This window comes from Ochlerotatus camptorhynchus, unplaced genomic scaffold (genome assembly GCF_037179485.1).
Source record: "Ochlerotatus camptorhynchus isolate MF236.1 unplaced genomic scaffold, CSIRO-AGI_Acam_v1.1 ptg000108l, whole genome shotgun sequence".
NCBI lineage: Eukaryota > Metazoa > Arthropoda > Insecta > Diptera > Culicidae > Ochlerotatus > Ochlerotatus camptorhynchus.
This window is the reverse complement of record NW_027040598.1, coordinates 1,347,158-1,363,465: the sequence shown is the minus strand read 5'-3', so window position 1 is coordinate 1,363,465 and position 16,308 is coordinate 1,347,158. Positions and strand designations below refer to the sequence as shown.

At 39.3% G+C, this 16,308-nt stretch overlaps 2 protein-coding genes across 4 annotated transcripts in view; both read right to left on the bottom strand.

Moving 5' to 3' along the window:
• LOC135699418 (xanthine dehydrogenase-like) overlaps positions 1 to 16,308 on the bottom strand; it is a 394,729-nt gene that overhangs the window by 181,976 nt on the left and 196,445 nt on the right. The gene's annotated exons all lie outside the window — the stretch shown is intronic.
• On the bottom strand, positions 1,898 to 14,336 carry LOC135699402 (uncharacterized). 3 transcript variants are annotated; one of them, XM_065219656.1, is made up of 7 exons: positions 13,692 to 14,336; positions 13,412 to 13,569; positions 3,738 to 3,979; positions 3,374 to 3,668; positions 3,184 to 3,325; positions 2,372 to 3,121; positions 1,898 to 2,297 (listed from the first exon to the last, which is right to left on the bottom strand). In XM_065219656.1, exons 1-7 carry the CDS (start codon positions 13,849 to 13,851, stop codon positions 2,164 to 2,166), a joined length of 1,881 nt encoding a protein of 626 aa, XP_065075728.1. In that variant the 5' UTR covers positions 13,852 to 14,336; the 3' UTR covers positions 1,898 to 2,163. The 3 variants fall into 3 exon arrangements, with proteins under 3 accessions (XP_065075728.1, XP_065075727.1, XP_065075726.1); XM_065219655.1 differs by having other exon boundaries at positions 3,184 to 3,668; positions 13,692 to 13,966; positions 14,106 to 14,336; XM_065219654.1 differs by having other exon boundaries at positions 3,184 to 3,668.

The window sequence follows — 16,308 nt, the reverse complement described above, 5'->3', positions numbered from 1 at the left end:
CCTTCATGTTTCACCGGACCGCCCCAATTATGCGTCAATTTACCGCATCAAAATCACCAAACCACATAATCAAACACGACACCGCCCTCATGATCGTGCTAAGGTGTTTACCTAATAACACATCAAAAACTCTGCATGTCGAAATCCGAAACGGAACGCAGAATCAAAACAAAACAGAAAATAAGGTTACCAGTAACTCGCTTTTGTGATAGTCATAGGGTTACTAGAAGTTCAAATTAAAATTGAACCCATTTAATATGCACGAAGTGTCGTTCAGATTGACGGGTGTCGACGGAATAATAATTATACATAAATAATAATCATTGGAATAATTAATAATCATTCACCAGTCTTGAAAATCTTCAGATCGCACCGCACTGCTTTTTTGTTTTTTTTTTTTAATTTACCCTAAGATTATTTTAATTTTTTATGATTTTCCTAAGAATTAACTGTTCCTATGTTTTCGTCCATAATTCTAATTAAAATTCAGATGAACATTCTTTCGAATTTTACAGTGTAATTCACGCCTGAAAAATATTAAAATTCTGCTCTAATATATCTAGGAGCTCTGCTACGAATAATTTTAAAAATCACTTGGAATTCTCCTCAAAATGTTTCTCGAAATTTTCTTAAAATTCGGAATTACATTGGCAATAACCATTAAGAAAACACTAAGAACTATCCTCAGAATTTCTGTGGAATTTTACCCAGAATTATTTTGAAACTATCCTTATCCGCTGGTACATCTCCAGCATTGAACTCTGGCTCTAAGCTCTTCTTGTTGACGGTTATGAGCCTCGGTTTGGAGATTGGAAACAAGAAAAGGTTCGGGCCAGCGTTCTGCAGCATGGTATCAGTATCATCGCTTGTTTTTATCGCAAAGAAGGCCTATTTTGTATGCTGGAAGGCGCGTATTTGGAGAGATCCCCGAATTTTTCAAATGGCACAGAACATCACAATTTTCGATGGACATTTCAAAGAGAGAAGAGAAAACCGATTAAGAGAATCGATCAATACAGATAGGATCCTTTGAAATGTGTATCTAGAATTTAATGAGGATTCATGTAAGACCTATTTTTATTGATGAAAGGGCGCGTCTTTGGAAAGGTCTCAGACCGCTTGATGATAATAAAGCCAAAAAGAAAAAAAGATCTCAATTTGGGAATCGCACTATAGCGGTGCTAGCGTGAGAAGAGGAGAAAGAAGAGTTCCGGAAAATCACCAAGTATAACATCCAATGGTTTTGATGAATCAGATCATCTGACGAACAATGCGGAAATCATCACATCAAAAGCTTATCTTAATTACTCTATCTCTGCAAGCAAACCAGATTAATGGATCATTTAGTTTTAAAGCATTTCTCCATTGTGTGACAGTTAATAACACCTTCCAGGGCATTCGTATTTCCCTTGATCTATGGAAACGGTACGGAAGATTTACACGTGTTCATCTCTCGTCGCGTGCACTACTGACTGACCCCAGTCCCAGCAGAACGAACAACAATGGTGGATTCAGTGATTAAAATTGATCCGTGAGAATGTTTTTATTTGACTGGATTGAATACATTTTTGTGTCATTCCTTTCGAGTTCGAGAGGGTGTAGTTGTTGTTGAAAATTTCTCCCAGTTTGTGGAAAATGAAGCTGTAGATAGATAATGGTAATTTTGAAGGTAGGGAAGGAATTGTAAATTGAGAGCATTTATCGCAACAAAAAGCAAATTAAGGTTGGAATTTGTGTTGCTTAGCTGCATTACCCTTCTTATACCAAATACCAAAATGCGTAGTAATCGTTCCAAACAAATTCGAAGTTTCGGACTTTGAATAAATTTCGGATTGTTAAATTAGGTTTTGCACATTTCGTGACAGTTTACATGCAAAACGAATCAAACCAAATGTAGGTGGGTTTTAAATACTAGTTTAATAACAGAAATATTGTTCTAATCGAAGCTGGTTCAACTAAAGCATAAACACTCCTTCTTTTCTCAGTGAAACTTATGCAACACATATTTCCAATAATTTCTTCTGTTTTTATCATAAAATAAAACTTATCAATAGTTTAAAACAAGCTTATTGCCTAATGACTTCGATGGTAAATCAATTCGAAAAAAGATGCTTATGATACTAACCTTCCTCCCTAAACCTAAACTCAAGATATCGACGCGCCCTAAAGATACATTCCATTCACCAGGAAATCGGCATCATGCGCGTATCCTCCCTTTCCCTGTCGCCTGACTCTCCTTCGGGCCACCTTCATCCTGCATCCGATCAGAATTGCCAGAGCGGCGGTCAGTATTGCTCCTAATCAGAGGAAAACAAATAAGAAGTATAAATCAGTACCTAACCTTGAAATACTAACGGAAAGAAAGTCTTACCCAAGGTCAACGAGAGCACTGCTCCTCCCGGTCGTTCCGCTTGGCCGTCGTGATCGACGAACTCAATTTCCATATCGCTTCGCAGCATCTTCAAGTGCACCGGCGGCGGTATGTGCTCTCCTTCGTGGACAGCCTTGTCCTTCTTGGCCGTTTTCGATTTCTTTTTCTTGTGTTCTTCGTCGTGCTGATGTTGCTTGTGGTGCTTCCGTGGTTTCTTCTTCTGCGGAGGTTGAGGTTTTTCCTCTTCTTGTTCTTCTTTGGATGATTTTTCCTGATACTGCTCGTCGTAGGACTCGTATTCTTCGGATGATTTTCCGGCCTTGTGGTTGTCAGGCTTCTTCGAGCTTTCGTCATCGACCACGGGGAGCTTCGGTTGCGCATCGGTTGCGATTGCAGTGGCTGCCGGTTGGGGTTGAGGTGGAGGAGATTGAGGCGGTGAGGGTTGAGGATTTGAGGGAACCGGTTGGATCGGGGGTGGGTTCATATCGGATTGATGCTGAGGGGGTGGTTGAACGTACTGCTCCTGGGGGAGTTGTGATTGTGGCCATATTGGGCGCTGGGGTGGAGACATGCGAGGATCGGTCCACTGGGGTGCATAGCCATCGGACAACGGCATGTAGGGGTTGTTTCGTGGAATGTTGGGGATGTAGTTGGTTTCGGGAAAGGATCCCTGGTACTGCGGGGGAGCCATGTTGTTGGACGATAGCTGTAGGCCACCCTTGTGGTTGAAGATGTGACTATCAGGGGTGTCTGTAATCATGTGAAATGGTTATATTATTTCGTGGAATTGAAGACAAATTCACCCAATGTACCCATATAAACAGCCTGGGGATCAGAGATAGGTCTTGGCCAAGCTCTCGGTGCCGTCATTGGATCCTCCCGATTGTGAGGAATTTGACGGTTCAATTTTTGCTGTTCCTGCAATCCTCTCAGCTGTTGCTGTGGAAGGTCCGGCTGGAAAACTTGTGCTATTATGGGCTTCGCTTGAGGCATTTCATTTACCTGTCCAGCGGATATCGATTGTGGTTCTAGCATTTGCTGCTGCTGTTGTTGGATTGGAGACGGTTGAAACGGTTTAACCGGAGGAGGTCTTGGGCATTCTGGTCCTTCATCGCTTGCGTCAGCGCACTGTGGAATTCCATCGCAAGCGTTGTAGATAGCAATGCATTCTCCGGAGTGGCAAGGAAATTCATAGTGACCGCACCGAGTGGGCGTAGTAGGCTTAGGGATCGTAGCTGTCGGAAGTTGGCCGAGCTGAACGCCGAGAGGTGGCAACGAAGTAGTCGTTGGCTGCTCACTGCAATGAAAGATTGAAATGTACGTGAGCTATTTACGCTCACAGTAGGCTATTCAATTTACAACTGACCTTCTTGAGGGTGTCTTCGGTGCCTTGAGATTAACCAGCTCCAGCTCATGCTGCGAGAGCTTGGGTAGCATGGCCATTTGCGGTGGTTGGGCGAGTGAGTGGATCTGCGAAACGAGTGGCGGGGGCTGCTGCTCCACCGATGGAATTTTCAGCACGGCGCTCGTATAGTTAGAATGGTGGGTAAATTTGCAGTGGAAATCGTTCGGAGGGCCACACTGGAAGAGGAAACAGGTGCCCTGGTTCTGGAATGTTGAGCGTGGGAAATAAAGAAAGTTTAGTGCTATTGTGAACCAACAGGTTGAATTTGGAAGAACAATGGGATCAACGGATAGCATATTTTGCTGTGGTTTGGTGATAGTGAATAAACATACAATAATGATTATACGGTATTGGTGCGGTTTGGTGATAGAAATAGCTACCCATAATCGCATATCAGTCCCATAATCACTGGTGGCTCCAGCGGATGGAAAGGAAGACACGTGTAAATTTTCATACTGCCGTACTCTAACGGAACTATCTACCTACCCTCTTCTAAGACCATTCTCTAGCTAATAATGTATCACACTAAAGCTCCATGTTAGATAGCATTTCCAACCAACTCATTCCATATTTGTTCTGAGGAATTCAAACGTGACTGTAAAGAGAACTTCTAGCGAAATCTACACACTCAATCTAGTTCCGTAAAATCTCCAACAATCGGTTACCTCGGAATTTACTTTTACTGATATATCTGCAAAATATCTGTTTGTTAGCGGAGACCTCAGCAAAAATCTAATTCGTTAGCTGAGTCTCAGCAATTGTTTTACTGAATCTCAGGACTGTTGTAATCTCGGCAAAATAATTTAAGTGTGTAGCCTAAGGTAATTGTGAGGACCACGTAATTTCTGGTAAAGCTAAAAAATAATGCCAAGGAAGTTCTGGAATGATTTACAAGTTAGTTTAATTGAAAATCCTGTACAAATTGGGATTGAATCTAATAAAATGAATTCTAAGGAATTATTCAAGGTGCTTCTAATTCTAATAGCATCATAATAAGAAATCTAAGAATATTCCGACAATAATTCAAAGTATTATTTGCGATCACCCAGCTTGATGTGCTCATCTTTGTTTTGTAACAACCGGATTTGAGGCAAATAGTGTTTTTTGAGGGACTTTTATCTGCGCTCTTGCAGCCTTGGTGACTTTCTGTACACAGAGGAATTTCAAATGAATACTGGGGCCATCCCTAAGAAATTTTGAGAAGAAATTTAATGAGAGTTTGAAGCATGATTCCATGTGAATTTAAATATAATACTTTCCAGGGATTCCAGGTAAATTTTAAGGAGAAGAAATCTCAAAAAAATATGGGATTTATAATTCTTGTCCCTAAAATTCTAAAGAAATTGAAAGGAGAACTTCAGTGAAGTATAATGTGAATTTCAAGATAGTTCTGAGTAACATTCTGCGGAAATTTTGAGGAGTATTCGATGGTAGTAATTCTGGAAGAATTCATAGGAGAGTTACTAAACAAATTGCGTGGAGTGTTCCTATGCAATTCATATCAGAATGTCAAGGTAACTTAAACGAGACTTATGAGAATTCCGGAGATAATTACAACATTGATTAGTGAATTTCAATAGTTTCCTGTAGACAATTCTTACAATATTGTGGTAAAATGAAGGGAATACCAGAGCGAGTCTCCAGATAGACGTAATAGAGGAAATTCATGGTTGTATGGAATTTATGAGTCTTCTGATTATTCTTCAAATTACACACTTAACTTCTTCTAATCCTTGAAATACAAGATTCTGATATATGAGATGTTTCTAGATTCAAAACTATAATAAATATTCAAAATGTCGAACGACTAAACAATATAAATCAAATTTCTAAGACATCGACAAATTTTATGATTGTTGCACTTAATTTCTTTTTCATTATATTGGATTCAAACAATAACTTGATACTCTACACACTTAGTTTTTTTTTCAACCGAGCTCGGCTGTGTAAATCTCGGCAAAATTAAGTTTCACTGAGATCTCAGCAAAAGTGACGTTTGATTGCTGAGTCTCGGATAATGCTTAGTTGAAACACAGCTAACAAATGAAATGTTTGCTGAGATCTCAGTAAAACTTTTTTTGCCGAGATTTGCCCAGCTGAGCTCGGTAGAAATAAACTAAGCGTGTAGAACATTGCATTTTTTTTAAGATCTAAGATTTAAAATAAGTTGTGACTTTCCGAACCAAGTAAATTTTTTTATCAAATATAAAAAATAGTAGGCTCTGCCCGCGGATTTTTCAGGGTTTTTTTTCGCGTATGTGATTTTTCGGTATTGAAAAACGTTATTAGTAGTGGTTTTGGTATATTTGGTGGTTTGGTATATTTGGTTGTTCGGTTGATGTAGTGTTTTGGTGGTGAAACAAGTGTGAGGCGTCCAAGATTGGTGAGATTAATCGCGTGTAGTTTTCGAATATTTTGTTTTTATGAATCCAAGAAAAAATTTACATGTTTGTAAAAGGTACAACGTCCCAGAATGCCCACGAACGCAGCCAGTAGGAGACACTTCCATATCAAATGTAGGACAATGCCACTCGCCACCGCCAGAGGACGCTGTATGCAGTCATGAAAGGACGACCATAGGGGTGGCGTAATAGAGGCCATTGCGTGGATAATTTGTGGCACGTATGACGGTGTGGCCCTCTGGTGATCTTTGCAGACGATAGTCACAAAAAAACTATACATAGTGGAAATGTCTCTAATGTTGGCCCATGGATCTAAGATTGGGCCCATCGCTAAAAATCTGCTATTTATCAATTTTATCTATATGAAAGCGTTATTGGGTCGTTACTAATGGATATTTTTGGTTGCTATTAAAAATTTAGTCGATTGCTAAATTTATGTATGGGCCCAAATTAGGGACACTTCGGCCGACATTACCTGCATTTCCCCTAATAATCAAGTGGAAGTAGAGTATAAACAGAGTCAAGTGAGAGTAATCTTCGGAGTGGAGTTAAACAGAGTAAAGGAAGTTGCCGTACTGTTACATCCAGGTAAATACCGTCACCAAAAAACCCCGAACCAGACCCGACCGTCGCCTATTGAGAACCGTTCGTATGCCTAACTAACCGCCATTTCGAATACTCCATCGCGCCTACAGGACCTCGCGGTTTCACCGTAAAGTTTACGGTAGGCCGTTCATCGTACGTATATCAACCACGCCAAACGCCGGTAGTGTTAAATGGACGATCGTAAACCTGTTCCCCGAGTTCACCGTGTTAACCACGAAACCAGGCAGGCCAACTGTTCCACGGTACTGTTGAAACATCAAGTTCGGCACCATACTCGAGGGGCGCACGGGACAGGTGTAAGGGTCCACTGAAGACTGCAGCCGAAACAAGCGAAGCGAGAAGAAGGAAGCAAAGGAGAACGGCCACCCCTGGCCAACGAGGAGCAGCAGGCAGGGCTGGTAAATGTCATTTTCAATGAAAGATCTCACGCGATATTTACAGAAATACTTCTTAATATGGACCAACAGATCTGTGCCATAAAAAGGGAGAAATACTTCTGTTACTATCATTGGATGAGAAAACGATGATAGAGATTTTCTTCAAAATCTCATCGAATTTTTTGTCATGACAGAACGTGACAGTGTTGTGATCATCGTAATTACTAGCTCATTTATTGCTATTAAAGTTACTTGTACCGATGGAATCTTAATAATATAATCACTCTACCGATTACATACCGTTGCTTGCTTAAATTCATCTAAATAAGTTAGAAATTTTGATGTTAAACCCGCATAAGAATTATTCTCATGAGTGCTTGATCATTGGAAAATGACAAGAAAGCTAAGGATAGGTCGTTTCGTCTCTTGATAGTGAGAGGACCTGTTTTCTCATTCTCACATGACGGCCGTGATATTTACCAGCTCTGGCAGCAGGACCAGCGAAAGAAGTGAAGCGTCAGCGAAGCGTCTGCGAAGGCAGTGGGAGGTGAAGGGGCCCCGAAGATAACGAAGTAAACAGTACTAGCGCAAGGTAGGAGTAGAACAGTAAGGAAGTGGGAGACGTTAGGTTCGAGACCGTCCGTGAAGTGGGAAGGAAGCAATACGAATAAAAGCGAATAAAGTGGGAGTTTTATCCGTAGTGATTTCTTGGTTCGCGGAATTGTTACGTGCGTGTGCCGACCCTGAGGATTGAAGACGGGAGCCTCATCAGTGCTGAAAGTAACACAGCACTGGCACGTTACAGTGGCGTTGATCAATTAAGCAATTGTGTACCATAGATTATAATAAAGCTAGGCAACTCATTGCTGATATTTTAGGGAGAGCACAAATAAAACCCTATTTTCTGGAGGTTCTGGAAGACATAATCTCAAAATAATGTTGAAAGTTCGAGTGGTAAGATGCGTCATTTCATACTGCTAGAATGATGTGATCCCTTCCAAGGGCATCTCGAGAATTATTTCTCGACTATTCTAAGAAGAGTTTCAAGTGAAGTTTCCGAATAATAAGGAGACGAACTTCAAGATAGTTCTGAGAAACATTTCAATTCCATTCTGAGGTGAACTAAATGAGAATTTTTATAATAGTTTAAGCTAATGATTATTAGAATTATTGAATTATGCTTCGTTAAACTCTTGGAACAATCATAAGGACGAAATTTATGATTCATTTAAGTTTTCTGCAGAGATTTCCGGGCTGTTGTATAGATATTTAGTAAGACCGAGCGAGAATCTTAAATTAATTTTAAAGGAATTCTGAACAGCACACTGTGAAGAGCAATGATTCTAAAAGAAATTCTTAAGAATATTTCAATACAATCTTGTAAAGAGTTCTGAAAAAAAATTCAAGGTAGGGGAATTTTCGTGAATCCACCTATGCATCGCAAATCATAGCAACCCTGTTGTGTACAGAAAAATTGGTGGGGTTGTGTACAAGACACGACCGCATGGTTGACGTAGACTACGTTGAGATGTTTAGTGAACTTCTCGTGCATTTTTCTTGATATTGATTAAAAATACAGTAGAAGTAACTTATTTCCTCAATTTACTCAATTTCCTATACTTGACATGTCAATTTCCTCACCCATAGTTTTTTTTTCTGGCTGTTTCTGGACTTTCCGTTAGGGATATTTCCGCATACGAAACGCTTGTGTTTAATCCTCCGTAATAAAATATATTCCCCGTGCGCACTTTAATGCCCATCCCATCTCCGTTGAACATTTGTTATGGATAACACTTTAACAAAACGCTTGATCGCAGTGGGATACCTCCGGTGGGAAATCGTTCACAAGCACTTATTGCACATCCCAGCCCAAGTAACATTGCATGTTTTATTGAGGTTTTAAAGCACTCTACAAGTCTAAATCATGCTCTACAGTACCCTCATAAAAACCAAATTGTTACTTGGGAAGTAACTAATAAGCCCGCCAATTTGGATTGATTTTATTATATAAAACGAACATACGACTAATACAGAGCTTTGGCGCATTATTAGTCGTATTGTTACTAAACAGGCTTGTTGGTTACTTAGGATTGCCTCCTCACTTTCTTTTCATCAGCATAATCGAAAATTTGATATTCAGAGTTGTGCTTTCACAAAATTAGAAAATTTGGTCCATGTGACCCTTAGTTCAATATTTAAGCCCAAGGCTGAAAGCCTCCTTAATAAAGTTAAATAATAATAATAGTTCAATATTTAATCATAACTTGCCACTTCAAGCAATCGAAAATTCATCCATCCAAGCAGGATCATAATTCTAAATGTTCATTGGATAACGTTCGAATTTATCCGCCTCTTAAGCACATAATGAGGAACTAGAACTTCAAGTATTCATAATTATATGATTATATATCTTTGTAATTGCCATTCTTGCATTTACACAAAGCACGCTCCAACCCATTTTCAGAGGTTTAATTCGCCTTGAAACCACTCCCCGCTTCTTCACACACATTTTGACAGTTCCTTATGGGGTTTTCCGTTGGAGTGAGAGAATAAGAAAAAGTCCGCCATGTCTCACACGTAGACTGACAGTTACATATGAGATTTCTCCATAGGAGTAAAGAGTTACAGAGCTCTCGTCAACGACAATTTTTGTTGGACCGAACTAAAAACAGCGCCATGCGCAACCAAACGGTACTCGATTATGACGACTTGGTTTGGGGAGAACGTTTATTTTATTGAAACAGTGATAAAATTATCACTTATTATTTGTACATTTTCAACGATTTGTTTTTGAGAAAATAGGAAAAGCATTCAGTTTAGCAGTGTAGAGTTATTTCCTATCGATTGGAGTGTTTGGATTTTAATTTCATCAATAAATGACAAAGTTATAAGCGTTCAAAACCTTACACCTTTTCGTGACGGTAGCAATTTTAGATTTTCGATTTACCCCCAGTACCTTCCCGTAAGACATAGTCCACGTCAAAAAATTACAGCGTTATCAGTTGATTTGCAGCAGCCATGGCGGAAAAAGCCAACTACGCTTGATTGTTTGTTTGTACTGCCAGCTCCACCCCGGAGCGAAGAAGTTGGACATCGTGAGGCACTTCGTAAGTTGTTTCAAATATTGAAGGAAACCCAGTCAATGTTAAGAAGATGAGTCAGGAAGTGTATGTGGCGTATAACATTGGCGAGTCTTGTTTGAATGGATGTGATGTTGAGAGGATTCTGCTTTCGATTTGCAAATACTTTACGAAGCTGTATTGCAAGTTCCATCGAAGCGAGACAAAAATGATAAATTGTCATATCTACTACTCCAGAAAATCCTCAGAAAAACTCCCCAGTTTCCTACTCTCACGGTAGATGACAGAACCAATATTGTTTGCCATAAGATGGTTTTGACCTGGCAGGGAAACACATGAAAATTTGAGCTATTGAAATCAAATCAAAATAGGCGTAGCAATATTGCCTGTTTCACTTTGAGCGTGTAGTGCTTGTTTGACGTTGTTCAGGGTGCAGTGAGAAAATCTACTTTTATGTTTTGAAAAAGATTTTGACAAAAACCTTGGTTATTGGTATCTTTCAATATGGATTTAAGTATACATATGGCACATTCAATGAATGAATCTAAAAAACGGTGTCCAATTGAATAAGACAGCTAGACACGACAGTTTGTCAGAAATTATTTTTCCAAGATTTCAATACCGCCAAACTGCTTGGCTCCCAATGACAGTTCCTGACAGCTTGTATCTGGCTCCTTTTGACGTTTATATGTTTCGAGTCTGGGTCTCCCACGCAGGTTTTGACGATGGTAGATGGAAAAGTTTTCAATTCTGTCTCGGGTAATAAATCATAACAGACCTGCTACATTTGCAAGGCAACACCGAAGCAAATAAATGATCTTGATTCTGTGAAGCAACGCGAGGAGAACTGTGAAACTTTTCAGTTTGGACTTTCTCATTGCATGCCTGGATTCGGTGAATTTCTTGTCGAATACTTTCTCCATGTGTCATACCGTTTTGACATTGAAAAATGGCAGATAAGAGGAAAGGATGGTGAAGACATGAAGATTCGAAAGAAGCTAATTTTAAAACGGCTTAAAGTCAAAATCAGGCCATTGTTGACAAGCCAAAGCCGGGAGGATGTGATGTAACGTTTGAGCTTAGTCCCTCTCCCCCATATATCACTAATTGTCACGTTTCTTCGAACTCCAAATGTGTGACGTAATATATGGATGGCCGCTTATAAGCTGACTTTATTCAACAATATTGTTTAGCATAATGGGGCTAGAAAACATTGAATAGACATGTAATAACCATGTTGTTGAAGCAACTGCAAACAGTCGAACTAAAGCGTCTCTTGTGCAAATTGTACTTATTCAGTTTATTATTAGATCAAACCCGGAGTGATTTGAGATTTGGGCGTAATTGCATTTGTAAACAAACACGTCAATCACCGATTTCTCGCGAATATAAGCTCAATCTCGAAAAGTATTAACACTATGAGGTAGAGGAATAATTCCTCTATCATTTGGTATAGTTTGTTTGTGAGATTGAGCTCTTATTCAAGAGAAATCAGTAATTGACGTGTTTGTTTACAAAAGCTATTACGCCCAAATCTCAAATCACTCCGGAAACATCAGCTATCGAATCAAGAAGACAGTCAGCATAAGTAAAGGTTTTAATAAGTCCGGTACTGTATGCCTGGGCAATTTCTAGCAACACTCCCAACAAACATTGGAAGCAGAATAAGAGCTTATTAATGCAAAAATATGCTTCTTCAGCTAAAAAATTGCTTAGTTTAATCAGCACAAATTGTTTGTTGGGACTGCCAATGTAACCAATATATAGAGTATTTTCAGGTCAAATAGTAAACATAAATAAATTAATTTCATACTCGACCTTCTCCGATTTGCATGAAACTTTGCATAATTCCGGAGTGATTCGAGATTTGGGCGTAATTGCATTTGTAAGCAAACACGTCCATCACCGATTTCTCGCGAATAAAAGCTCAATCTTGAAAAGTAATAACACTATGAGGTAGAGCAATGATTCCTCTATCATTTGGTATAGTTTGTTTGTGAGATTGAGCTTTTATTAAAGATAAATCAGTAATTGACGTGTTTGTTTACAAAAGCAATTACGCCCAAATCTCAAATCACTCCGGAATTGTTTTATATGGTCAAGCATTCACATTTGAGTTGACATTCGGCCATTTTGTGTCCCGCAATAAACTTCAAAAAGAAATTAAAAAATGTTGAAGAGGGTAATTTTATGATATATAAGTTTGAAACAATAATTATTTTAAATTTTTTACCGTGTATATTTTTGGAAGTGACATTTACGTTCTTTGCTAAAACATATCGAATACTCAATTTTTAAGTTTTTTTTGAGAGATTCAAAATCTCTGAATTTTAGCTCAAATGTGAAGAGCTTTTAAGTGTGATTTATTTCCTTTTAATTCCTTTATAATTGTTTACCTTTTGACAGATACGCGTATTTCGTCTACTACTTGCAGACTTCATCAGTGCCAAGTGCCAAGTAGTGTTGAGTACTTGTCACTGATGAAGTCTGCAATCATGAGTATCGGTCTAAAGATAGGCAATAAAAACGGAAAACAAAAATAAAATTATAACGGAATTTAAAGGAGATAAATCAATAACTCAAAAAGCTCTTCATAACGGGATGCGTTAAGAGGTTCAACAAAATTAAAAGCTCAAATCAGGGGAAACATGTCAGAAGGGTCTAGCTCGAAACGTAAACAATGACTTGGATCCTCGGTTTCTTAGGAATGACACACACCCACTCAAACTAACTAAATCATCTGACAGAGCAATGTTTGTTCTATGAGGTGGTGTAGTCAGATTTCGTGAGTGTGTGGTCATTCGTGAAAAATCGACGTTCCAAGCCATTGTTTACGTTCAAGTTAGACCCTTCTGACATGTTTCCCCTGAAATGTGAATTATTGACCATAACAAACAATTATGCAAAGTTTGATGCAATTCGAAGAAAGTCGCATCAGATTATTTGGATCTGCTGGTTGATTGGCTCGGGCTTTGACAGTTCATTTGGCTCAAAACCTGCCAGTCCGCTTCTCTCGTAATATCGTTTCAAAGCTTTAAATAATGTTTGATAAATGCATCAAATATAAAATATCATGTAGCTTCTTGATCCTCTAGCGTCGGTTGTTCGAACGTCAATTTCATTGCCTCGTATAAAGAATACAATAATTTGTTGTTATATTTGCAACATACCTTCTCCTCGAAGACAAACACATCGCACTTTTCCGTTTCGCAGCACAACCGCAGGCACTGCTCACGCGAGCTAACATCGGCGTCGTCCAGAAAATTGGCCCCCATCGAGCGTGACTCCTCGGTGCGGATGATCGTGTTCACGTGGACATCGAAGCGCACTGCAAAACCGAATCAAAAAAGAACCGTCATCGTCAAACAGTCACGTCAGTCACGGGTGTTGTCATCGCCTCGAAAATAATGAAGATGTGTTGGGCGTACAATTGGGCATTAAGGTACCGACCTAGACACGTTTCCAGATCCATTCGCTTGACGATCGAGTGCTGCGGTGCGGAAAGTTCTTCCGACAACCGACGAGCCGTGACCTCGTTCAAAGCGAGCACCGCTACCAAGGCAATTAGGCAGATTATTTCAATCATCGCTGGGCGAAAGAAGCCACTCATGATTGTGTTTGCTCCTTTTCTCGATTCACACTTAATGAACTTATTGATTGCGATCAATATCGATTTGTTAACTACTTATTGTTGTCAGTTGGGTTTCGTCCTACTTTGAGGCCATCTATTGGCAGATTTTCGGTTTTACAAGCAATGTTTAGTTTGGATGTCTCATTATACAATAGTTATGAGTGAGATGCACAACACTACATGTTACTGGCAGAAAGTAGTTTGATACATTTCTTATGGATTTTTTTAACGACCTGTTCGAGCAGCTGCTTCTCAATGTAAAGTTATCTTATATCCTCTCGTTATAGTTTTCCTTTTCACACCGACAAAACTCATGCCAATAGATTACCCGAAGGAATGGAAACCCAATTGGAATCGATTTTCCCACAAATGGCGCTTTAGATGTGGATTCGATTCGCAATTTTATCTACCGAACTACTGAACAGTACGAAAGCACGACCGACAATCCGAAATGGCTACTATCTTTAGTGTGTCAACTGACAGCTGTAGGAAAAATCGATAGAATGAACGCAATTGTTTTGCTGTGCGGGAAAAATGATAGACCTGTGGGAAACTGGAATTGGATGGGGTGGGGGTATCACAAGTTTTCCGCCTAGTGAATGGCTTTGTGTGTGTGTGTGTGAGAGCTTTTTAACGAGGGTTTTCCTGATTCATAGCAAATGCGTAGTATCGTGGTTTGAGAATTCATTATTCGACGGGAATTGGTTAGCTATAGTCCTTTCGTGACGTTTTTCCTATACCTAATGCATTGCTTGTCACAAAATCATTAACTCCCCTCCCCCTTTAGAGCGTGACATACTATGTTCATCACTCCTTAATGAATGCATGCTTTTCAAGTGTCAAACCAGTTACCAAATCCGGAGTGATTTGAGATTTGGGCGTAATTGCTTTTGTAAACAAAGACGTCAATTACCGATTTCTCTTGAATTAAAGCTCAATCTCATAAACAAACTATATCAAATGATGGAAGAATCATTCCTCTACCTCATAGCGTTATTAGTTTTCAAGATAGAGCTTTTATTCGCGAGAAATCGGTGATTGACGTGTTTGTTTACAAATGCAATTACGCCAAAATCTCAAATCACTCCGGAAATGCATTAAAAATGCATCAGTGTTCATCCGGTTCAACATGACATTTTGCCGGCGCCGGTGGTGTAGTGGTAAGCGTGACTGCCTTCTCACACCCCAATGGGTCTGGGTTCAATCGCAGCCGAGGTCGGTGGGATTTTTCTGAGGCATAAAAATCTCTGGTCACGTCTTCCTTCGGAGGAAAATTAAAGCCGTTGATCCCGGCCCATGTGTGTTGAATGGGTGCGATATCCTGCGCAGGTGTGGAAGCTGCTTTCCTGCACATTCTATTGTCGTCAATGGATGGCATTCGATGTCCATCGGTGATTGGCACTAGATTGCGGAACAGAGACCGACATAAAATAAAGGAATGAAGAAGAAGAAGAACATGACATTTTGAAATTTTGTCAGATAAATGTCCTTTGACTGAGAATTGGTTTCAGTTAGCAGAATTTCAGTCCTGATGAATGTGGGTGAATAAAGAAAGAGAGAAGGATTAGTAATTTCCATTTAATTCCACTACCTTATTTGACAGATTCGCGTATATCGTCAAAAATGTGCAGACTTCGTCAGTGTCTTGTACTAGTCGATTATTAATACAAAGCACTGAAGAAGTCTGCATATTGTAGACGAAATACACGCACATGTCAAGAATTTCGGTGCTTTCACACTACAGCCTATAATTCGTGAGCTGGGTTTGACACTTGAAATTCAAATTTCAGTTAGCGAATGCCGTTCGGTAGGTGAGAAGTAAACATTTGAGTTTACTTCTCAACCGTTTTATTCTAGAAGTAACACACACAAATGGTTTGTTTGTAACAGTTTAAATTGATTCGGAAATCATACACACTTAGATTTTTCTACCGAGATCGGCTGTGCAAATCTCTGCAAAAGATTTTTTACTGAGATCTCAGCAAACATTTCATTTGTTTGCTGAGATTCAGCTAAGCATTATCCGAGATTCAGCAATCAAATGTCACTTTTGCTGAGATCTCAGTGAAATTTATTTTGCCGAGATTTGCACAGCCGAGGTCGGTAGAAAAAACTAAGTGTGTAACTTCTTCGCCAGATCCAGCTCACAACCATTCTGATGTCATTTTCAGTTCCACTTTAACACTAACTTTATCAAACGGATTCTGACTTCATATTTAAGGCTCCTTCTTGAACATGTTGTAACCGACTGTTACAAATTGTTAGTATTTTTTTATCTGTGCTTTTATTTTGTGTACAGTCACGTCTCTAGAGTTAAGTGGTGTTGGATTAAATTTAGGGTTAGTAGTAGGGCTAGTAACGGTTAGTAAAAATGTACCTATTGTCTATTAAAAATGTTATAGGCTAGTAAATGTTAGTAAAAATGTACCTAGTGTC

What these genes read in the sequence shown, in the direction of transcription:
- LOC135699402 (XM_065219654.1), bottom strand. Translation starts at nt 13,851, where the DNA reads ATGAGTGGCTTCTTTCGCCCAGCGATGATTGAAATAATCTGCCTAATT. An exon ending in CCGAAGACACCCTCAAGAAG is followed by an intron (nt 3,669 to 3,737) that starts GTCAGTTGTAAA and finishes CTTTCATTGCAG; the next exon opens with TGAGCAGCCAACGACTACTT. An exon ending in TCCCCAGGCTGTTTATATGG is followed by an intron (nt 3,122 to 3,183) that starts GTACATTGGGTG and finishes ACATGATTACAG; the next exon opens with ACACCCCTGATAGTCACATC.